At 46.6% G+C, this 15,198-nt stretch overlaps 2 protein-coding genes across 3 annotated transcripts; one reads left to right on the top strand and one right to left on the bottom strand.

The window, feature by feature from the left end:
• The first annotated feature begins 33 nt into the window (after window positions 1-33).
• Window positions 34-9,296, top strand: LOC117902113 (lysine-specific demethylase lid). Of its 2 annotated transcripts, none has more exons than XM_034813226.1 (5): window positions 34-366; window positions 3,043-4,548; window positions 4,614-6,028; window positions 6,101-6,976; window positions 7,034-9,296. In XM_034813226.1, exons 2-5 carry the CDS (start codon window positions 3,084-3,086, stop codon window positions 8,984-8,986), a joined length of 5,709 nt encoding a protein of 1,902 aa, XP_034669117.1. In that variant the 5' UTR covers window positions 34-366; window positions 3,043-3,083; the 3' UTR covers window positions 8,987-9,296. The 2 variants fall into 2 exon arrangements, with proteins under 2 accessions (XP_034669117.1, XP_034669118.1); XM_034813227.1 differs by having other exon boundaries at window positions 34-205.
• A 3,538-nt stretch (window positions 9,297-12,834) lies between these two features.
• Window positions 12,835-14,856, bottom strand: LOC117901448 (sphingolipid delta(4)-desaturase DES1). The gene is made up of 2 exons (XM_034812193.1): window positions 14,339-14,856; window positions 12,835-13,587 (listed from the first exon to the last, which is right to left on the bottom strand). The coding sequence occupies exons 1-2, from the start codon at window positions 14,734-14,736 to the stop codon at window positions 13,020-13,022; spliced, it is 966 nt and encodes a 321-aa protein (XP_034668084.1). The 5' UTR covers window positions 14,737-14,856; the 3' UTR covers window positions 12,835-13,019.
• Window positions 14,857-15,198: the final 342 nt, after the last annotated feature.

Consider the following 15,198-nt stretch of genomic DNA (forward strand, 5'->3'; position numbering starts at 1 on the left):
TGGTATATTGCGGTATATCCGATAATTTCGCGATGTAGAAAGACCCAATCGACACATGGAGGAAAAAACGCAGACAAAACGGAAGAATTAACAAAATAAATACATATTTAATCAAGTTTGCAAGTGCTGTGCTCGGTGGTTTTGTGGAACATATAGTTTGTTTCGTTTTGCCAAACGTGCGCGGGGTTTGCTACCTATGACGACAGTGAGTTTTTCCTTAGCCAGTGCAAGTGTATGAGTGTGTGCGTGAGTGAGTTTTTAAGATTTACTGATGGCTGAAAATGTTTAATTAGCAACGAAAACCGAAGAAAATGAATACACTAACTTGAAATAGCCGACATACATGAAGGAAATTCAGCGAAAAATGTAAGAAAAGTTTTTATTATAAGCCCTGTAATGGCCCTTAGGGCGAACAACCCCCCGCATTAAATCAAAGAAAAATGTTTGTATGTGTGTGTTCTCCCGTGCTGGCAGCGCAGTTGACTGCCGAAAAAATTTGTAATAAAAAGTGAAAATTCATCTAATAATAACAATGGTACGATTCTGCCAGGTTGCAGAGAACAAAAAATAGCTGCGTGGCGGACAGTGTAAAAGTCAAGCAAGCAAAATTATGTGAATCGCGTATCTGGCGCATGAATTACACACATATGTACATACGCTAGCAGCAGCAGCGCGACAGCGCTGTAAAGTGCGTTGCGTCGCTGCCGTGGTCGCCATCATAGCAAAAAAAAAAGACGAAAAAAGGAAATGAAATATTGTGATCCCCCACGCTTGAAAACTCAAAATAATGCCGCTGATTGTACGGAGAATATATACACATATATGTCGAGTAACAAATGTAATGGGAAAAGTAAACTTTTGTAAAAAGTACAGTGCTGCATTTACTTTTGAACGAATCGAAACGAAATGAACCAACTCAACTCTCTTCTTTCCTTCTGCCTCTAATGTGCAATATGGCAGAGCAAATGCGTAAAATCACAACGTCAACGATTGTTGTTACTGTTTTTGGTGTTGGTGTTGGCAACACGCTCTCTTGAGCTGCAATTAATTATTGAGCGAGTGTATAAGTGCGCCCCGTGTGTGCGTGTGTGTGTGTGCATTGGAAAAAGTAACATGATTTTTAGAGCTAATTTCGCTACAAAAAAAATATAAAAAAATCATACATATTTATGTATAGAGAAAACACAACGGTGTGTGTATATAATTGTATACCTGTATATATCCACATACGGACTTCTGTGTGTCGTCTATGCCTGTGTAAGCTGAGTGCGTGCATGTGAGTGTGTGCTGTGAGGCTGAAAATGGAAATTATATAAAAGAAGCTTTCGGCTTAGGCTTTACTTTTGCCTATCCCAACCAATCCACACGATCAATAAACCAGAAAATAAAAGATTCGGCTCGCAGCCAGTTGTTTGTGTGAAATTCTAAAGGTTTGGGCCCGAAAGGTCCGCTAATTAATAATATTCGATATTAATCAAGAGTATTTTCAAATAGGGGGAACATTATCCCCCAGAAACGAAATCAAACGCAGCATGCGGCGTCGCTGTCTACGTCGCAGTCGCTTCCAATGTACTTTGCTCACTTGATACACAAAAAACGGTACTCGCCGCTCATCTCTCTAGGAGAGCAAGCGTAGGAGAGGGAGAGGCAGACGGGCTCTTCCTGATCGACTCTACTCCTCCACCCACTTTTACTCCCTTTTTTCGCATGCTCTGCTGCTGGGTGGTGCGGTGCGCCCCACATTTGTGTGTGTGCCTCTGTGTGTTGTGTGTTACAACAACCACCACAGCCAAAGCCAAAGCTCGTTGACGACTGGCTGCGGCTTCCTTTTGTCTAGCTATTAAAATAAAAAACAAAACTGAAGACCTTAACCGGAACTCAGAAGACAAGCAAGTTGACGTTTTTCAATATGGCTCATTTCCGATTTAGAATTTCGTCAGAGCCATTTCAAATTTCGCAAAAATTTACTTTCACCTAGCGAAATGCATATGTACATACATACATATGTAATATATATTTATGCATGTCCTGTCGCGGAGTGTATGCTTGTTTTGCCTTAATACATTTCATCTACATCCATGTACATTTACATGTAAAGGCATATTGAATTTGTAAGCTTATCGGTCGCTATGTTATACATACTCACATGCCGCCCCGTGCCCGTGTCGTGGAAGGGGAGGGGTGTTTTGTTTGTGTTGGGGGTGCTGGTGCTCCACTTTTGTATGCAACAAATTCAGTATTTTGCTGCTCAATCGCTGTTGCATACTCCCCTCTCCACCCCTTCCTGCTAATCGAACAGAGTTGGACGAGGGATGGAGATAGCTAACAACAAAATGAAGACTGTCATCGAACATCAGAGCAGAGCGTCTCACCCCTTCAATTTACCTATTCTATTCTTCGATCATGCTAACATTTGACAACACTGGTTCGGATTTTACGACCAACATTAGAGGGAGTAATAACGGTGCTACAACGAAAATGCACTTGCCCTGTCGTCCGTAAATATTTGTTTACCTGCCTCTGCCGCTGTAGGGCGAGGGTTGAGTACATTTATTATGTACACGAAATATATGTATAGAGGTGTCTATATAACCGTGACTGTGTGTGAGTAGTTTTATGTACATACAGTGGGTCACAGGTTATAATGGAAGATTTTCAGTGACTGTAAAATCGATCAATACCAAAGACAAAGGTGTAATTGGAAAATGTATGTTTAATATTAAAAAAAACTGACAGTTAATGCTAATTGAAACCACTGTTTGTGTGTATCTCTGTCAAAAGAAGCGTGTGTGTAAATATACAAATTTGCAACTATAGTTGTAAATGAAAAAAAAAAAAAAAGTAGAAAAGACGCAGCCACAGAGTTGCCATATCAATAAAACGTTACGGGGAGAGGAAAGAGTGGATGTTCAACCCCAGGAATAAAATATAGAAAAAAAGCTAAAACAGCCGAAACTAGACTCTAGCATAAATCGTTTCAGCATTTAAAGCAAACAAGCCTTAACTACAACAATTGCTTATTCGTGAACTTGATTTTTTCAGAGCCGAACGCAATAATTTTCAACTGAAATCAGATTAAAGCGATGTCCGCCAAAACCGAGGCGGACAATACCACGACCGCCAGCTCCGGCGGTGGCAACAGTAGCAGCAGTGGCGGCGGGGGATCGGGAAACACATCCTCCTCGAACGGAACCGCCACACCGGCGCGTCGTCTTCGCACACGCAACTCGACGGGAAATGGTCCGGCGAGCGGCAGTGAATCCGGCAAGAAATCGAATCCAAACGATGAACCCTCAACACCAGCTGCTGCTTCGGCCGCCAGTGGGCATGGCCCCTCGCCGGCTGCCTCAACGGAGCGTCCAATGCCAAGCGTTCCCATGAACCATGCCAGCAGCAGTGTGTCGGCGAGCAGGAAGTACCACAACAGTTGTCCCCATCCCACGCCCACAGTGCACAAGAAGACGGTGCACACGCAGCCGCACAGCAGCAATAAGTTTGATCAGGGCAAGAATGAGGAGTTTCACTTTGACACGCCGCCCGAGTGCCCCGTGTTTCGGCCAACTATAGAGGAATTCAAGAATCCGCTGGCCTACATCAGCAAGATTCGATCGGTGGCCGAGAAGCATGGCATTGCCAAGATCCAGCCGCCGGCGACATGGTCGCCATCGTTTGCCGTGGATGTGGACAAGCTGCGTTTTGTGCCGCGTGTTCAGCGGCTCAACGAGCTGGAGGCCAAGACCAGGGTGAAGCTCAATTTCCTGGATCAAATCGCCAAGTTTTGGGAGCTGCAAGGCTCCTCCCTCAAGATCCCGATGGTGGAGCGCAAGGCCCTCGATCTGTACACCCTCCATCGCATTGTGCACGAGGAGGGCGGCATGGAGCAGACCACCAAGGACCGCAAGTGGGCGAAGGTGGCCAATCGTATGCAGTATCCATCCAGCAAGAGTGTTGGCGCTACCCTGAAGAGTCACTACGAGCGCATTCTCCATCCCTTCGAGGTGTACACCTCGGGCAAGGTTCTGGGTCCAGCTGCAGCAGCTGCCGCAGCCACGGCCAGCGGCACGCCCACGCCAGTGAAGCTCGAAGATGTGGGCACCGAGTACAAGGCCCACGAGATAGCCACACGTCAGCAGATCGCACCACCCAATGAGACGAACACACGTCGCTCCAAGCGCTTTGGCAACTCCACTGCCAGCTGCGGCCTGGCAGGCGGCGCATCCTGTGGCAAGGATGGGTCTGCGGGTGGTGTGGTCATCAAAACGGAGACAAAGGAGGACTTTAAACGCGATCTTCTGAGCAGTTTCAATGCTGTGCAAGGCGGTGGCATGCCTGCTGGCGGCATACCTGCTGGCCGCGGCGGTCCCAACAAGGCTAAGACCAACAACGAACCGACGCCAGCTGCTCCGCCACTAATTGATCCACTGATGAAGTACATTTGCCACATCTGCAATCGCGGCGATGTCGAAGAATCGATGCTGCTGTGCGATGGCTGCGACGACAGTTACCACACGTTCTGCCTGCTGCCGCCCTTGACCAGCATACCCAAAGGTAAGAGCAACCAGCAGCCCCCACTTATCGCAGCTACAACTAATTCCATTCCATTCCATTATCAGGTGAATGGCTTTGTCCGCGCTGCGTCGTTGAGGAGGTGAGCAAGCCCCAGGAGGCGTTTGGCTTTGAGCAGGCCGAAAGGGAGTACACCCTGCAGCAGTTTGGCCAGATGGCGGATCAATTTAAACAGGAATATTTCCGCAAGCCGGTGCATTTGGTGCCTACCGAGTCGGTGGAGCGTGAGTTCTGGCGCATTGTCTCATCGATCGATGAGGATGTGACCGTCGAGTATGGCGCCGATTTGCATACAATGGATCATGGTTCGGGCTTCCCCACCAAGAGCTCGCTGTATCTGCTGCCGGGCGATCAGGAGTATGCCGAGTCCAGCTGGAATCTGAACAATCTGCCGCTGCTCGAGGACTCCATTTTGGGGCACATCAATGCGGATATTAGCGGCATGAATGCCCCCTGGATGTATGTGGGCATGTGCTTTGCCGCCTTCTGCTGGCACAACGAGGACCACTGGAGCTATTCCATCAACTATTTGCACTGGGGCGAACCGAAGACCTGGTACGGCGTGCCCGGCTCGTGTGCCGAACAATTTGAGGAGACCATGAAGCGCGCCGCACCCGAGCTGTTCTCCTCGCAGCCCGATCTGCTGCATCAGCTGGTGACAATTATGAACCCCAATATATTGATGAACAATCGGGTGCCTGTGTTTCGCACCGATCAGCATGCCGGCGAGTTTGTCATCACCTTTCCGCGCGCCTATCATGCGGGCTTCAATCAGGGCTATAACTTTGCCGAGGCCGTCAACTTTGCGCCCGCCGATTGGCTGAAGATGGGCCGTGAGTGCGTCAATCATTATTCCATGCTGCGTCGCTTTTGTGTCTTCTCCCACGACGAGCTGGTGTGCAAAATGGCCTTGGAGCCGGCCAAACTGACGTTCGGCATAGCCACCGCCTGTTACATCGACATGGCCGAAATGGTGGACACTGAAAAGAAGCTGCGCAAGTCCCTGCTGGAGTGGGGTGTTACCCGAGCGGAGCGCCGCGCCTTTGAGTTGGTAAACGATGATGAGCGGCACTGTCAGGAGTGCAACACCACGTGTTTCCTTTCGGCAGTGGCCTGCGAGTGCAACGACAAGCTGATTGTCTGTCTGCGGCATTATACCGTCCTCTGTGGCTGTGCCCCAGAGAAGCATACGCTCATCTATCGCTACACGCTCGATGAGATGCCCCTGATGTTGCAGAAACTGAAGGTCAAGGCGCACAGCTTTGAGCGTTGGCTCTCACGCTGCCGGGACATTGTGGATGCCCAAACACCCACCTCGGTGACACTCACCGAGCTGCAGGAGCTGTGCAAAGAGGCGGAGACCAAGAAGTTTCCCTCATCGTTGCTGATTGATCGCCTCAATGCAGCGGCCATCGAAGCGGAGAAGTGCGTCACAGTCATCCAGCAATTGGGCATCAATAAGGTAAGGAATCTAGCTCCATTTCCTGTAGTTGGATCCTCTCAAGCTTTAGGTGTTGCTCCTCTGATACCACAGGTACGCACTCGTTCGGATCACAATCAGGAGGCGGCCCAATACAAGCTGACAATGGAGGAGCTCGAGCTGTTTGTCCAGGAAATTGATAATCTTTGCTGCATCATCGATGAGGGCACCTCGGTGCGGGAGCTGCTCGTTTTGGGCAAACAATTTGTGGACCGTGCGGAGGCGCAGCTGCAGCTAACGTTGGAGGCTCTCGAGGAGAACGAACTGGAGACGCTGATCAGTGAGGGCAGCTCGCTGCGGATTGAACTGCAGCAGCTGGATCAACTACAGAAGCGTCTGAAGCAGTGCAAGTGGTACAAACGCTCGCAGGGCTTGAGGGAGACCAGCTCGAAGCTGACGTATCAGGATGTCAAGAACCTGCTGCATATGGCAGCGGCAGACTTGGATCCCACAGACCCATACGTGGACAAGGAGATGCGCAAGCTGCAGCAAATAGGCGCCGACATAGAGTCGTGGGAATCGCAGGCGGCCAAGTATTTCCGCCGCTTAACGCAACAGCACGAACTGGCGGAGATTGAGCAGTTCTTAAAGTCGGCGAGCGAGATAAGCGGACAGGTGCCATCGCACAGTCTGCTCAAGGATGCACTGCGCAAGGCGCGGGAGTGGCTGCGAGCCGTGGAGCAGCTGCAGCAGAACAATCATGTCACCTACTGTCACACGCTCGAGAATATGATAGAGCGTGGGCTGAATATACCCATCCAGTTGGAGGAGCTCAGCCGCATGCAGGGGCACTTGTATAGCGCCAATCAGTGGAAGGATAATACGGCGAACGCCTTCCTGAAGAAGGGCACGTTCTATACGCTGCTCGAGGTGCTGATGCCACGGGCGGATGCCATCAACATTGATTCGGATCTCAAGCCGCGCTTCCAGGTAGAGTCGTCGAAAGTATTCTTTGATTTAGATTGCTTTAAAAAATCCCTGTTGCAGGATGACTTTCTGAAGGAGAAGAATCCGGCGGAGATTGTCGACAGTTTTAAGCACGCCGAGGAGCAGGAGCTGCTCGACATGCGCGACCTCAGGCGCCAGAACATGACCAAGAACCCACTGCGGGACATGTTCTGTCTGTGCAAGGCCGAGTTCCGTGGCCTCATGTACAATTGTCAGTTGTGCCGCGATTGGTTCCACGAGGACTGTGTGCCACCACCACCGTCGGCATCGAGTCAGAATGGTTTGCTGAATGGGGGAGGAGCAGGAATCGGAGGCGGTATGGTGCCGCCCGCGAATCGGCCCAAGTGGCTGTGCCCCAGCTGTGTGCGCTCGAAGCGGCCGCGCCTGGAGACGATCCTTCCACTGCTCGTCCAGCTGCAGCAGCTGCCCATCCGTCTGCCCGAGGATGAGGCATTGCGTTGTTTGGCGGAGCGTGCCATGAACTGGCAGGACAGGGCCCGCAAGGCGCTCACCAGCCCGGATGTGAGTGCGGCCCAGGAGGCGATTCTCGCCCAGCAGCAGAAGCGCCGCTCCGAGGGCGGTGGCATCGGTAGTGGCGGTGGTGTTGTGGGCAACATCAACAGTCCCCGCAAACCCCGGCGTCGTGGCAGCATGGCCAAGGAGGCCAGCGGCTCCACAGAGTCGGATGTCGATGATGATGATGATGATGACGAGTGCCGGCTACGGATCGTCGAGGATGGCTTCAGTAACGACGAGGATGAGCTGCCCCGCCCCGCAACGAACACCGAATCAAATTCCGATCTCCTCAAGCTGCTGTCCGATAGCGAAATTGAGAATCTACTAGATCTAATGATGGAGGGGGATCTCCTCGAGGTCTCACTTGACGAGACGCTCGAGCTGTGGCGCATCCTGGAGACAATGCCGCCGACAATGCTCCAAGCGGAGGCCAACAACCGTGTGGCCCAGCATTTGCAGCGTCAGCGACAGCAGCCGACATCTCTGCCGCCCGCATCCTCCAGCATTCACTCCGGCGCCGAGGACTCCAACGACAGCCTCCTCGTACAGAACAGTCCGAATAGCAACAGCAACAACAGCAGCAGCACGCCGGCCACGAATACACCCAACAATGGGCGCAACAAGAAGCGGCGCTCGAACGATGCCAGCGGCGGCAATGCGGCTGTTCCACGCAAGAAACAGAACACACCCAAGCAGACGCCCAGCAAGAAGAATGCTGGCGGTGGTGGAGCGGCTGCCAATCGGAAGAGTGAGAGCAAAACGACGGCAGCAGCAGCTGCGGCGGCAGCAGCAGCAGCAACGACACCTGGAGCAGATGCCGATGCAGAGAATAAGCAGGCGAATGGCGGCAATACCAACTCAAATATGTCCCCGGCTGCAGCATCGGGGGCGGCGGGAGTGGGTAGCGCCTCGAACACACCCACGCCAACGGCCACGCCTGGTTCGGCGCATAAGAAACGTAAGCGCACTTCCACCAACAATAATAGCAGCAACAGCAACAACAACAACAATAGCAACAGCAGCAACACCAACACCAACAACAACACCAATAGTAACAGTAACAACAACAACAGTCCGAGCACTCCTAGTGGAACGCAGGGGGCAGCGACACCGACAGCAGCAGCAGCACCACCAACGGGTGGCGGCGGTCAGAAGAAGCACGCCCAGCGCAATCAACAGGCAGCCCAGGAGGATGACGAGGAGGAATGCAGGGCGGAGAACTGCCATAAGCCGACGGGACGCGAAGTGGACTGGGTGCAGTGCGATGGCGGCTGCAACGAGTGGTTTCACATGTACTGTGTGGGTCTCAATCGCAGCCAGATCAAGGCCGATGACGATTACATTTGTATACGCTGCACGAAGACCGTCACCGTGGCGGTAAGCAGTAGTAGTAGTAGTAGTAATCATGGCATGGCAACGGCAACGACAACGATGGCGACGCCGGGCAAGCAGCGGGCAGTGCAATCGGCGCGATAGACAATGAGAGAGAGAGAGAGAGATATGATCTAGTAGAGGACGAAAGGATAGGAGGATAGATATTGGATTTGCAAGCAACAGCCGTTTTGTGTTTTACGCATGATTTAATAAGAAGGAAGAACTAGTACTACTACTACTACTACTACTACACGACACACACACACATACACACATTTACTAAGTTTAGTAAAAGTCACTTGAAATGAGAGAGTTTTTGTAGTACATAATTTACATAATTATTATTGCTATTATTACGCATCCGAAAACGTAAAACACACCACACAGAAAACCCCCAGAAAAAAGAAAGAAAACAAAAAATTATAATTACAAGAATTTAAATTTAAGCGATAAGCTAAAATACACACACACACACACACTCTTGTAAAAGGCAGAATAGCAATTTTGTTTATGTATAATTGAGACCCATTTTTCTTCACGTTCGTTAAACGTTCTTTTACTTTTACTTTTATTGATTATTATTACAATATTACGTACGATATACCATTACCTGCTATTCTTAGTTTTTGTTAATTTAATTTCACTTTTTTGTGTTCGCCTTTGAGTTTTTTGTACAATGCGCGCGCCGTTGAGTTTTATTTTAATTTAAAAATATTCATTATATATTTTTTAATATCACCGCAAGCATAAGATTTAAATTTGGAAATTTCTCTGCTTATTCTCGTTTACCCCTTTTACTTTTGTACATTTTTCGTTTTGCAAACAAAAGCATCAGTAATAGTTAATTATTACTTTAATATTTAACAACAATCTTCCAATATGAACGCGTGGCGCCCGAAAAAATGCTTTCTTTGTATTTGTTTTTGTTTCCGCCCCAAGAGAAAATACATTTTTGATTAAAAAAAAAAACAAAACAAAAAACTGTAGAATAAAGAACCACCTCCCCCTCTCCCCCTAAAAAGTTTAAAATCTAACAAGCAGAAAACGTTGTTAATAAAGCGATCATACACATATATTTAGTGCAGTAGGCAGATAAGTTTACACTTAAAAATACAATGAAAAAATGTATAATTTTTAATTTATAATTAATAAACAAATGTAAGGTTGACTCGCGATAACAACAACAACAGCAACTTTCCACAGAAAATTAAAAAATAAAACAAAAACCCAACAAAAAAATTGCAAAATGCTCTAGATAACATTTAACGTACAACAAATAAAAAACAAACAAAAACAAAAAATACAATGCTTAGGATTTATGCAAAAAGAAAAAAAAAAACAAAAAAAAAAAGAAAAACACTTTGTAAAATCATTTTTTAAATGTGTATAAAATAAAAACAACTCAAAATGATAGGGTTACCCATGCAGGCAGCCCAAAAATATATACAAAAAAATCAAATCCCTAAAACCATTAAGGGGATAAACCATTCTCCTTGGTTAAGCCGATCATTAACTATTGTTTAAATAGATCCCCCTCCTCCACACCCCAAAAAACAAAACAAAATGTACGAAAAGCCACACTCAAAAAATATATCTTTTACCCTCACGACACCGCTCCCCCTGAACACGTATGTAATTCTATCATATAAATAAATTATATATAAATAGTATTTAAAGAAAAATCTCTACGTATTTTAAATTTAGGAATCACGCGATACACGCGATAATGACATCTATCAGGGAAATTCTACGCTACAACGGCCACGTGCACCACTTGGGAGTCAGCCAGGTTACTCATTTGGACAAGAGTCAGCGTGTACTCCCTGCTTGTCTAACGCGTAAACAACTGGCCATAAAAATATTCCGAACTGATAACTGATTTAAAACTCAAAGCCCCCATACACATACGAGGCATTGTATTGCCTGGGGGAATATTGTTTACAGACCGGCGGTATTTGTTTTTTTGCTAGGGCTTACCATTGCTAAAATTTGAGATATAAGAAAAATCACACTTGTTTTTTGTGTATACGATACCCTGACCTATTGTCTACCCAACTCGTAATTTGGTGGGTGCCGGAAGGGGTTTTGCTTGGTCTTCCCACACAACTAAAAATGTTCCCTGAGCTGAAGATATCTAGATATCTAGAACTGATGGATCCAATTGAATATGCATTTTTTTTATACCCGGTACTCGAAGAGTAAATAGGGTATATTGTATTTGTGCACATAACGGTTGTATGTAACGCACAGAAGGAAACGTCTCCGACCCCATAAAGTATATATATTCTTGATCAGCATCAATAGCCGAGTCGATTGAGCCATGTCTGTCTGTCCGTCCGTCTGTCCGTCTGTCCGTCCGTCTTGTTGAGCGCCTGGATCTCAGAGACCATAAAAGCTAGAGCCACCAAATTTTGCATCCAGACTTCTGTATGCTCACACTGTTACAAGTGTATTTCAAAAATCAGCCACGCCCTCTTCCGCCCCCGCAAAAGGGCGAAAACCTCCCAAATCTACAATTTTAAAGATAAAAGAAAACTAAAAACGCCATTCCGTAGGGAATGACCATATCTATCTGATCACCAAATTGGGATCCGATTGGATCATTATTATGGCCACAATGAAGAAATTAAGTTGCAGTGGCTAAACCCACCCTGTCCAGCAGCTTTTGTTGCTTTTACACATTCTCTCATTCACACTCTGCTTCGCGCAGTGGCAGAGGCCTCTTCCCCTGACACGTCTCTGACTCATCCTCGGCCACGACTCTGCCGCTGCCTCTGCCCTGACTCTGCAGTGTGTGTCTCTAGGGGAGGGTGGCGAGCTAAAGGAGCGTGTTGGCGTGAGTAGTGTTGTTGATGTAGATGACAGATGAAGAGAAAATGTAAAATTTGACAAATAACCGCTAAGGTGCAGATGTAGTACTGAGTACCGGGTATAAGAGTTGTGACGCGGCTTAAGACGCGTCTCACAACGTTCCTCCTCGTTATGACGTTTATTTGATTCTTTTTAACTATTTGACTTTCTATTAGACATATTCTTGCTCTACATTATTTGTTATGTATTAAGTTCGTGTCATTGCAAATTATATAGAATTTCACAGTTGTCTGGTTTGTGGTTGGACTTTACCATCAACGTTTAACACAATTTAAAGATTACTAAATGCAAATCGATCTGAATTGGCTCGCCATTTACCTTTGAAAGAATTTTTCTGATATCTAACTGTGAAAACAATCAATCTTTGGGTAGTCTGCCTGTCTTTATCTCCCTATATATCCAGAAGCAAAAACACCAATGATCTAATGATTACACAATTCCCCAGACACCTTCAAGGTATATTAGGCCTCAAGCGAATCGTACATATGAACAACAGAATGTCTGCGTTTACGTTTTGATAGACGACCCGCTTATCGGAGTTACTAATATTATCAGTTGATGAGTCTACAATTTGCTGCTCAATGACTCCCCACACATGACGTGCGGCATGCAATCGCCGTAGACAAACTGCTCCACGTGCAACGTGTGCCCCACACAGCCACACAGAGAATCAGCCATTTTTTGTGTATAGTACTTTTACAATAGCTTTGTTTACGTTTCGTTTTTATTTTTGTTCAAATATTAGGACTGGTTCTTTGACTATTTGATTCTTCGGTAACAGTTTTTCAAGTGGATATCAAAAATACATGACACACAGAGCGTAAAGGATATTAAAAAAGATTTGGTTGTTTAAGGAAAGCGAAATATATATAAATATGTATAGAAAATACTAAAGACATTAGTATATACATATATAGGACACGTTTTACACACTAGATTTAACAGGCTTTCCAACTTATGAGGTAACAATTAATTAAAGCGCTCGAAAGTGCTCTCCCTAGCTAGTCCTTTGTGGGACACACTAGGCTCACAGTCCAGCATTAATACCAGATATTATATATATATACAGACACATACAATATGCTCAAACCAGGCCCATATCTAATCAGTTTGCTTCGGTTTTCGTTATCGCCTATCGTTCCGTTTCTGTTTCAGGTTCAATCGTGTGGAATATGTAGTATATAGAAAACCCCACAATTGGGGCCTAACGCTGAGATTACATTTAACGACAGGAAACCTTGAGTAAACCCAAAACAGCGACAGTTTAGGAGGCCAGTCCACGCTGACGACGCTTCACCCGGGCATAGGGACCCACAGCGGGATCCATGATGAAGTCGTACAGCACACGGCTCCAGCTGGTGTGCTGCGGCATTGTGTCGTAGAATTCCGGGGCAATGCGCTTCACCTCTGGCAGGCGAGAGCCGGGTACAGCGGGAAAATCATGATGCTCGTTGTGGTAGCCCACATTGAAAGTAATCCAATTCAGAGGGCCATAGTACGAGTACGTCTCGAAGCCCTTGGCAAACATGTAGTGCTCTGATATAAAGTGACCCGCCACCGGATGCAGACCCATCGCCAGAATGGAACCAATCAGCAGATAGGCCAAGGGCTTCCAACCCAAAAAGTAAACAATCAAAGCGTCGAACGTCAGCTGGACAATGGTATTGATGATCTCCAGGCGTGTCGGTGGCTTCGGGTTAATAATCAACGGACGGAATATATAGAAGAACGGCTGCAGGCAGACCCAAAGGAATTTTCCAAATGTGGTGTCAAAGAGTCGTGCCTCCAGCAGTGTGGGTATATCCGTATCGATTGCCTCGTCGCCCTGGTAACTGTGGAAAGGGAAAAAAAAACCTATAATTAGTCTCAGGATTCAACAAGGTATTTTTCAGCTAGTTGTACGACTATTAACAAGGCACTTGAGACGAGATTAGATAAAAAGTTGATGCCCCTTTATCAGGTAAGTCCACTTTTAGTGAATGAGAGACTGTAATCATAAATATTTGGTACAAGGAGTTTAGTAATTCAATTGGGGAACATTTGCAGCAGATAGGCGCTTGAAAATGACCAATTTGAGGAAATGCAGGGATTTAGATATGCATAGATATACAGTACTGAGAGCTTTCTGGCTATATGCCTTAAGCTATAAATGAGTTGTACATTTTTTCAGACACTTGACATTTTCCAAGAAATTTAATTGGAGCTAAGAAATTGACTCACGGTCGTGTAGCTTATCATGGGGCGTATATTTCAAATGGAATTATCATTGCGGCAGACACCGGCGGCCACCAGTGTTGAATAACGTTCACCGCACCGGCTTTATAGGCAAATGCAAACAAATGTACAAAAGGGCCGGGAGGATGGAGTAGGGGCCCCCACATTTACTGTTCATGTTTTATGACTACGCCCCAGCAACAACAATTTAAAGCTCAACTGTCGCAGGCCGCACCTCTGCCACCGCAGACCCGGCACGTAACTGTAAACGATTGAATGTCACTGTATGGGTGTGAAGAAGACCTACTCATAGAGGAGTATACATACATATATGATATATAGAATAACGTCATAGCATCCAATACATACCGATGATGCTCGAGGTGATATTTCTTGAACGATATGCTCATGGGTAGGCCAATGGGCAGATTGCAGACGAATCCCAGCATGCGATTGTGAAAGGGACGGCTGTGTCCAAAGGCCAGATTGTGCGATATCTCGTGGACGGCCAACATCAGCGAGTGGTTAATGATGCCGCCAAAGCAGTAGGCCGCCACAATTAGCCATGACCACGACAGATCCTTGACAACGAACAGGGCCAGTATCTGTGTCAAGACCATAGCGCCGGCAATCCATTTGAAGTTCGGGTCGTGTCCGAATAGCTTCTTGATTTGCGGATACTTTTCGAGTATGATTTTACGGCGCGAGGCATGCGGCTCCTCCGTGTACACCCATTCAAAGTCGGTGCGCGACACTTTTTGGCCCATTTTCGTAGGGTTTTTACTGTTTCCAATTTGTGATCCGGAATCGAAGTTACTGCATTGACATTATCGATCGAATTGAAACGAAAAACAAATGATTAATAATCTTTATACAGCCGCTGGTGGAACGATACGGGCGGGGTGGGGTGCAGAGCTGCAGCGGAATTATCGATAAAAATATACCGTCGGGGCCTCGAAAATAATATTCATTTTCAAAATATACCGTAAAATATACCGTAGTCTTAAATCAGATTCCTCGAATTTGATGATCCATTCTAATTCTAGTGTTCGTTCGGCAAACAACTCTTTTTTGAGTTCAAAATTTTCAGTAACTTTCTATAATATTCAACACAAAACTGAAGTGCCTGGTCAATGCGGACTCATCTCTGCGACCAACCAATTTCGCTGTAGCGATTAAATATAAAAAAAAAAAAAAAAATATTAAAGTTCCTTGTGATGCTTAAGACA

The sequence above is a fragment of the Drosophila subobscura genome, chromosome U, assembly GCF_008121235.1.
Source record: "Drosophila subobscura isolate 14011-0131.10 chromosome U, UCBerk_Dsub_1.0, whole genome shotgun sequence".
Classification (NCBI taxonomy): domain Eukaryota; kingdom Metazoa; phylum Arthropoda; class Insecta; order Diptera; family Drosophilidae; genus Drosophila; species Drosophila subobscura.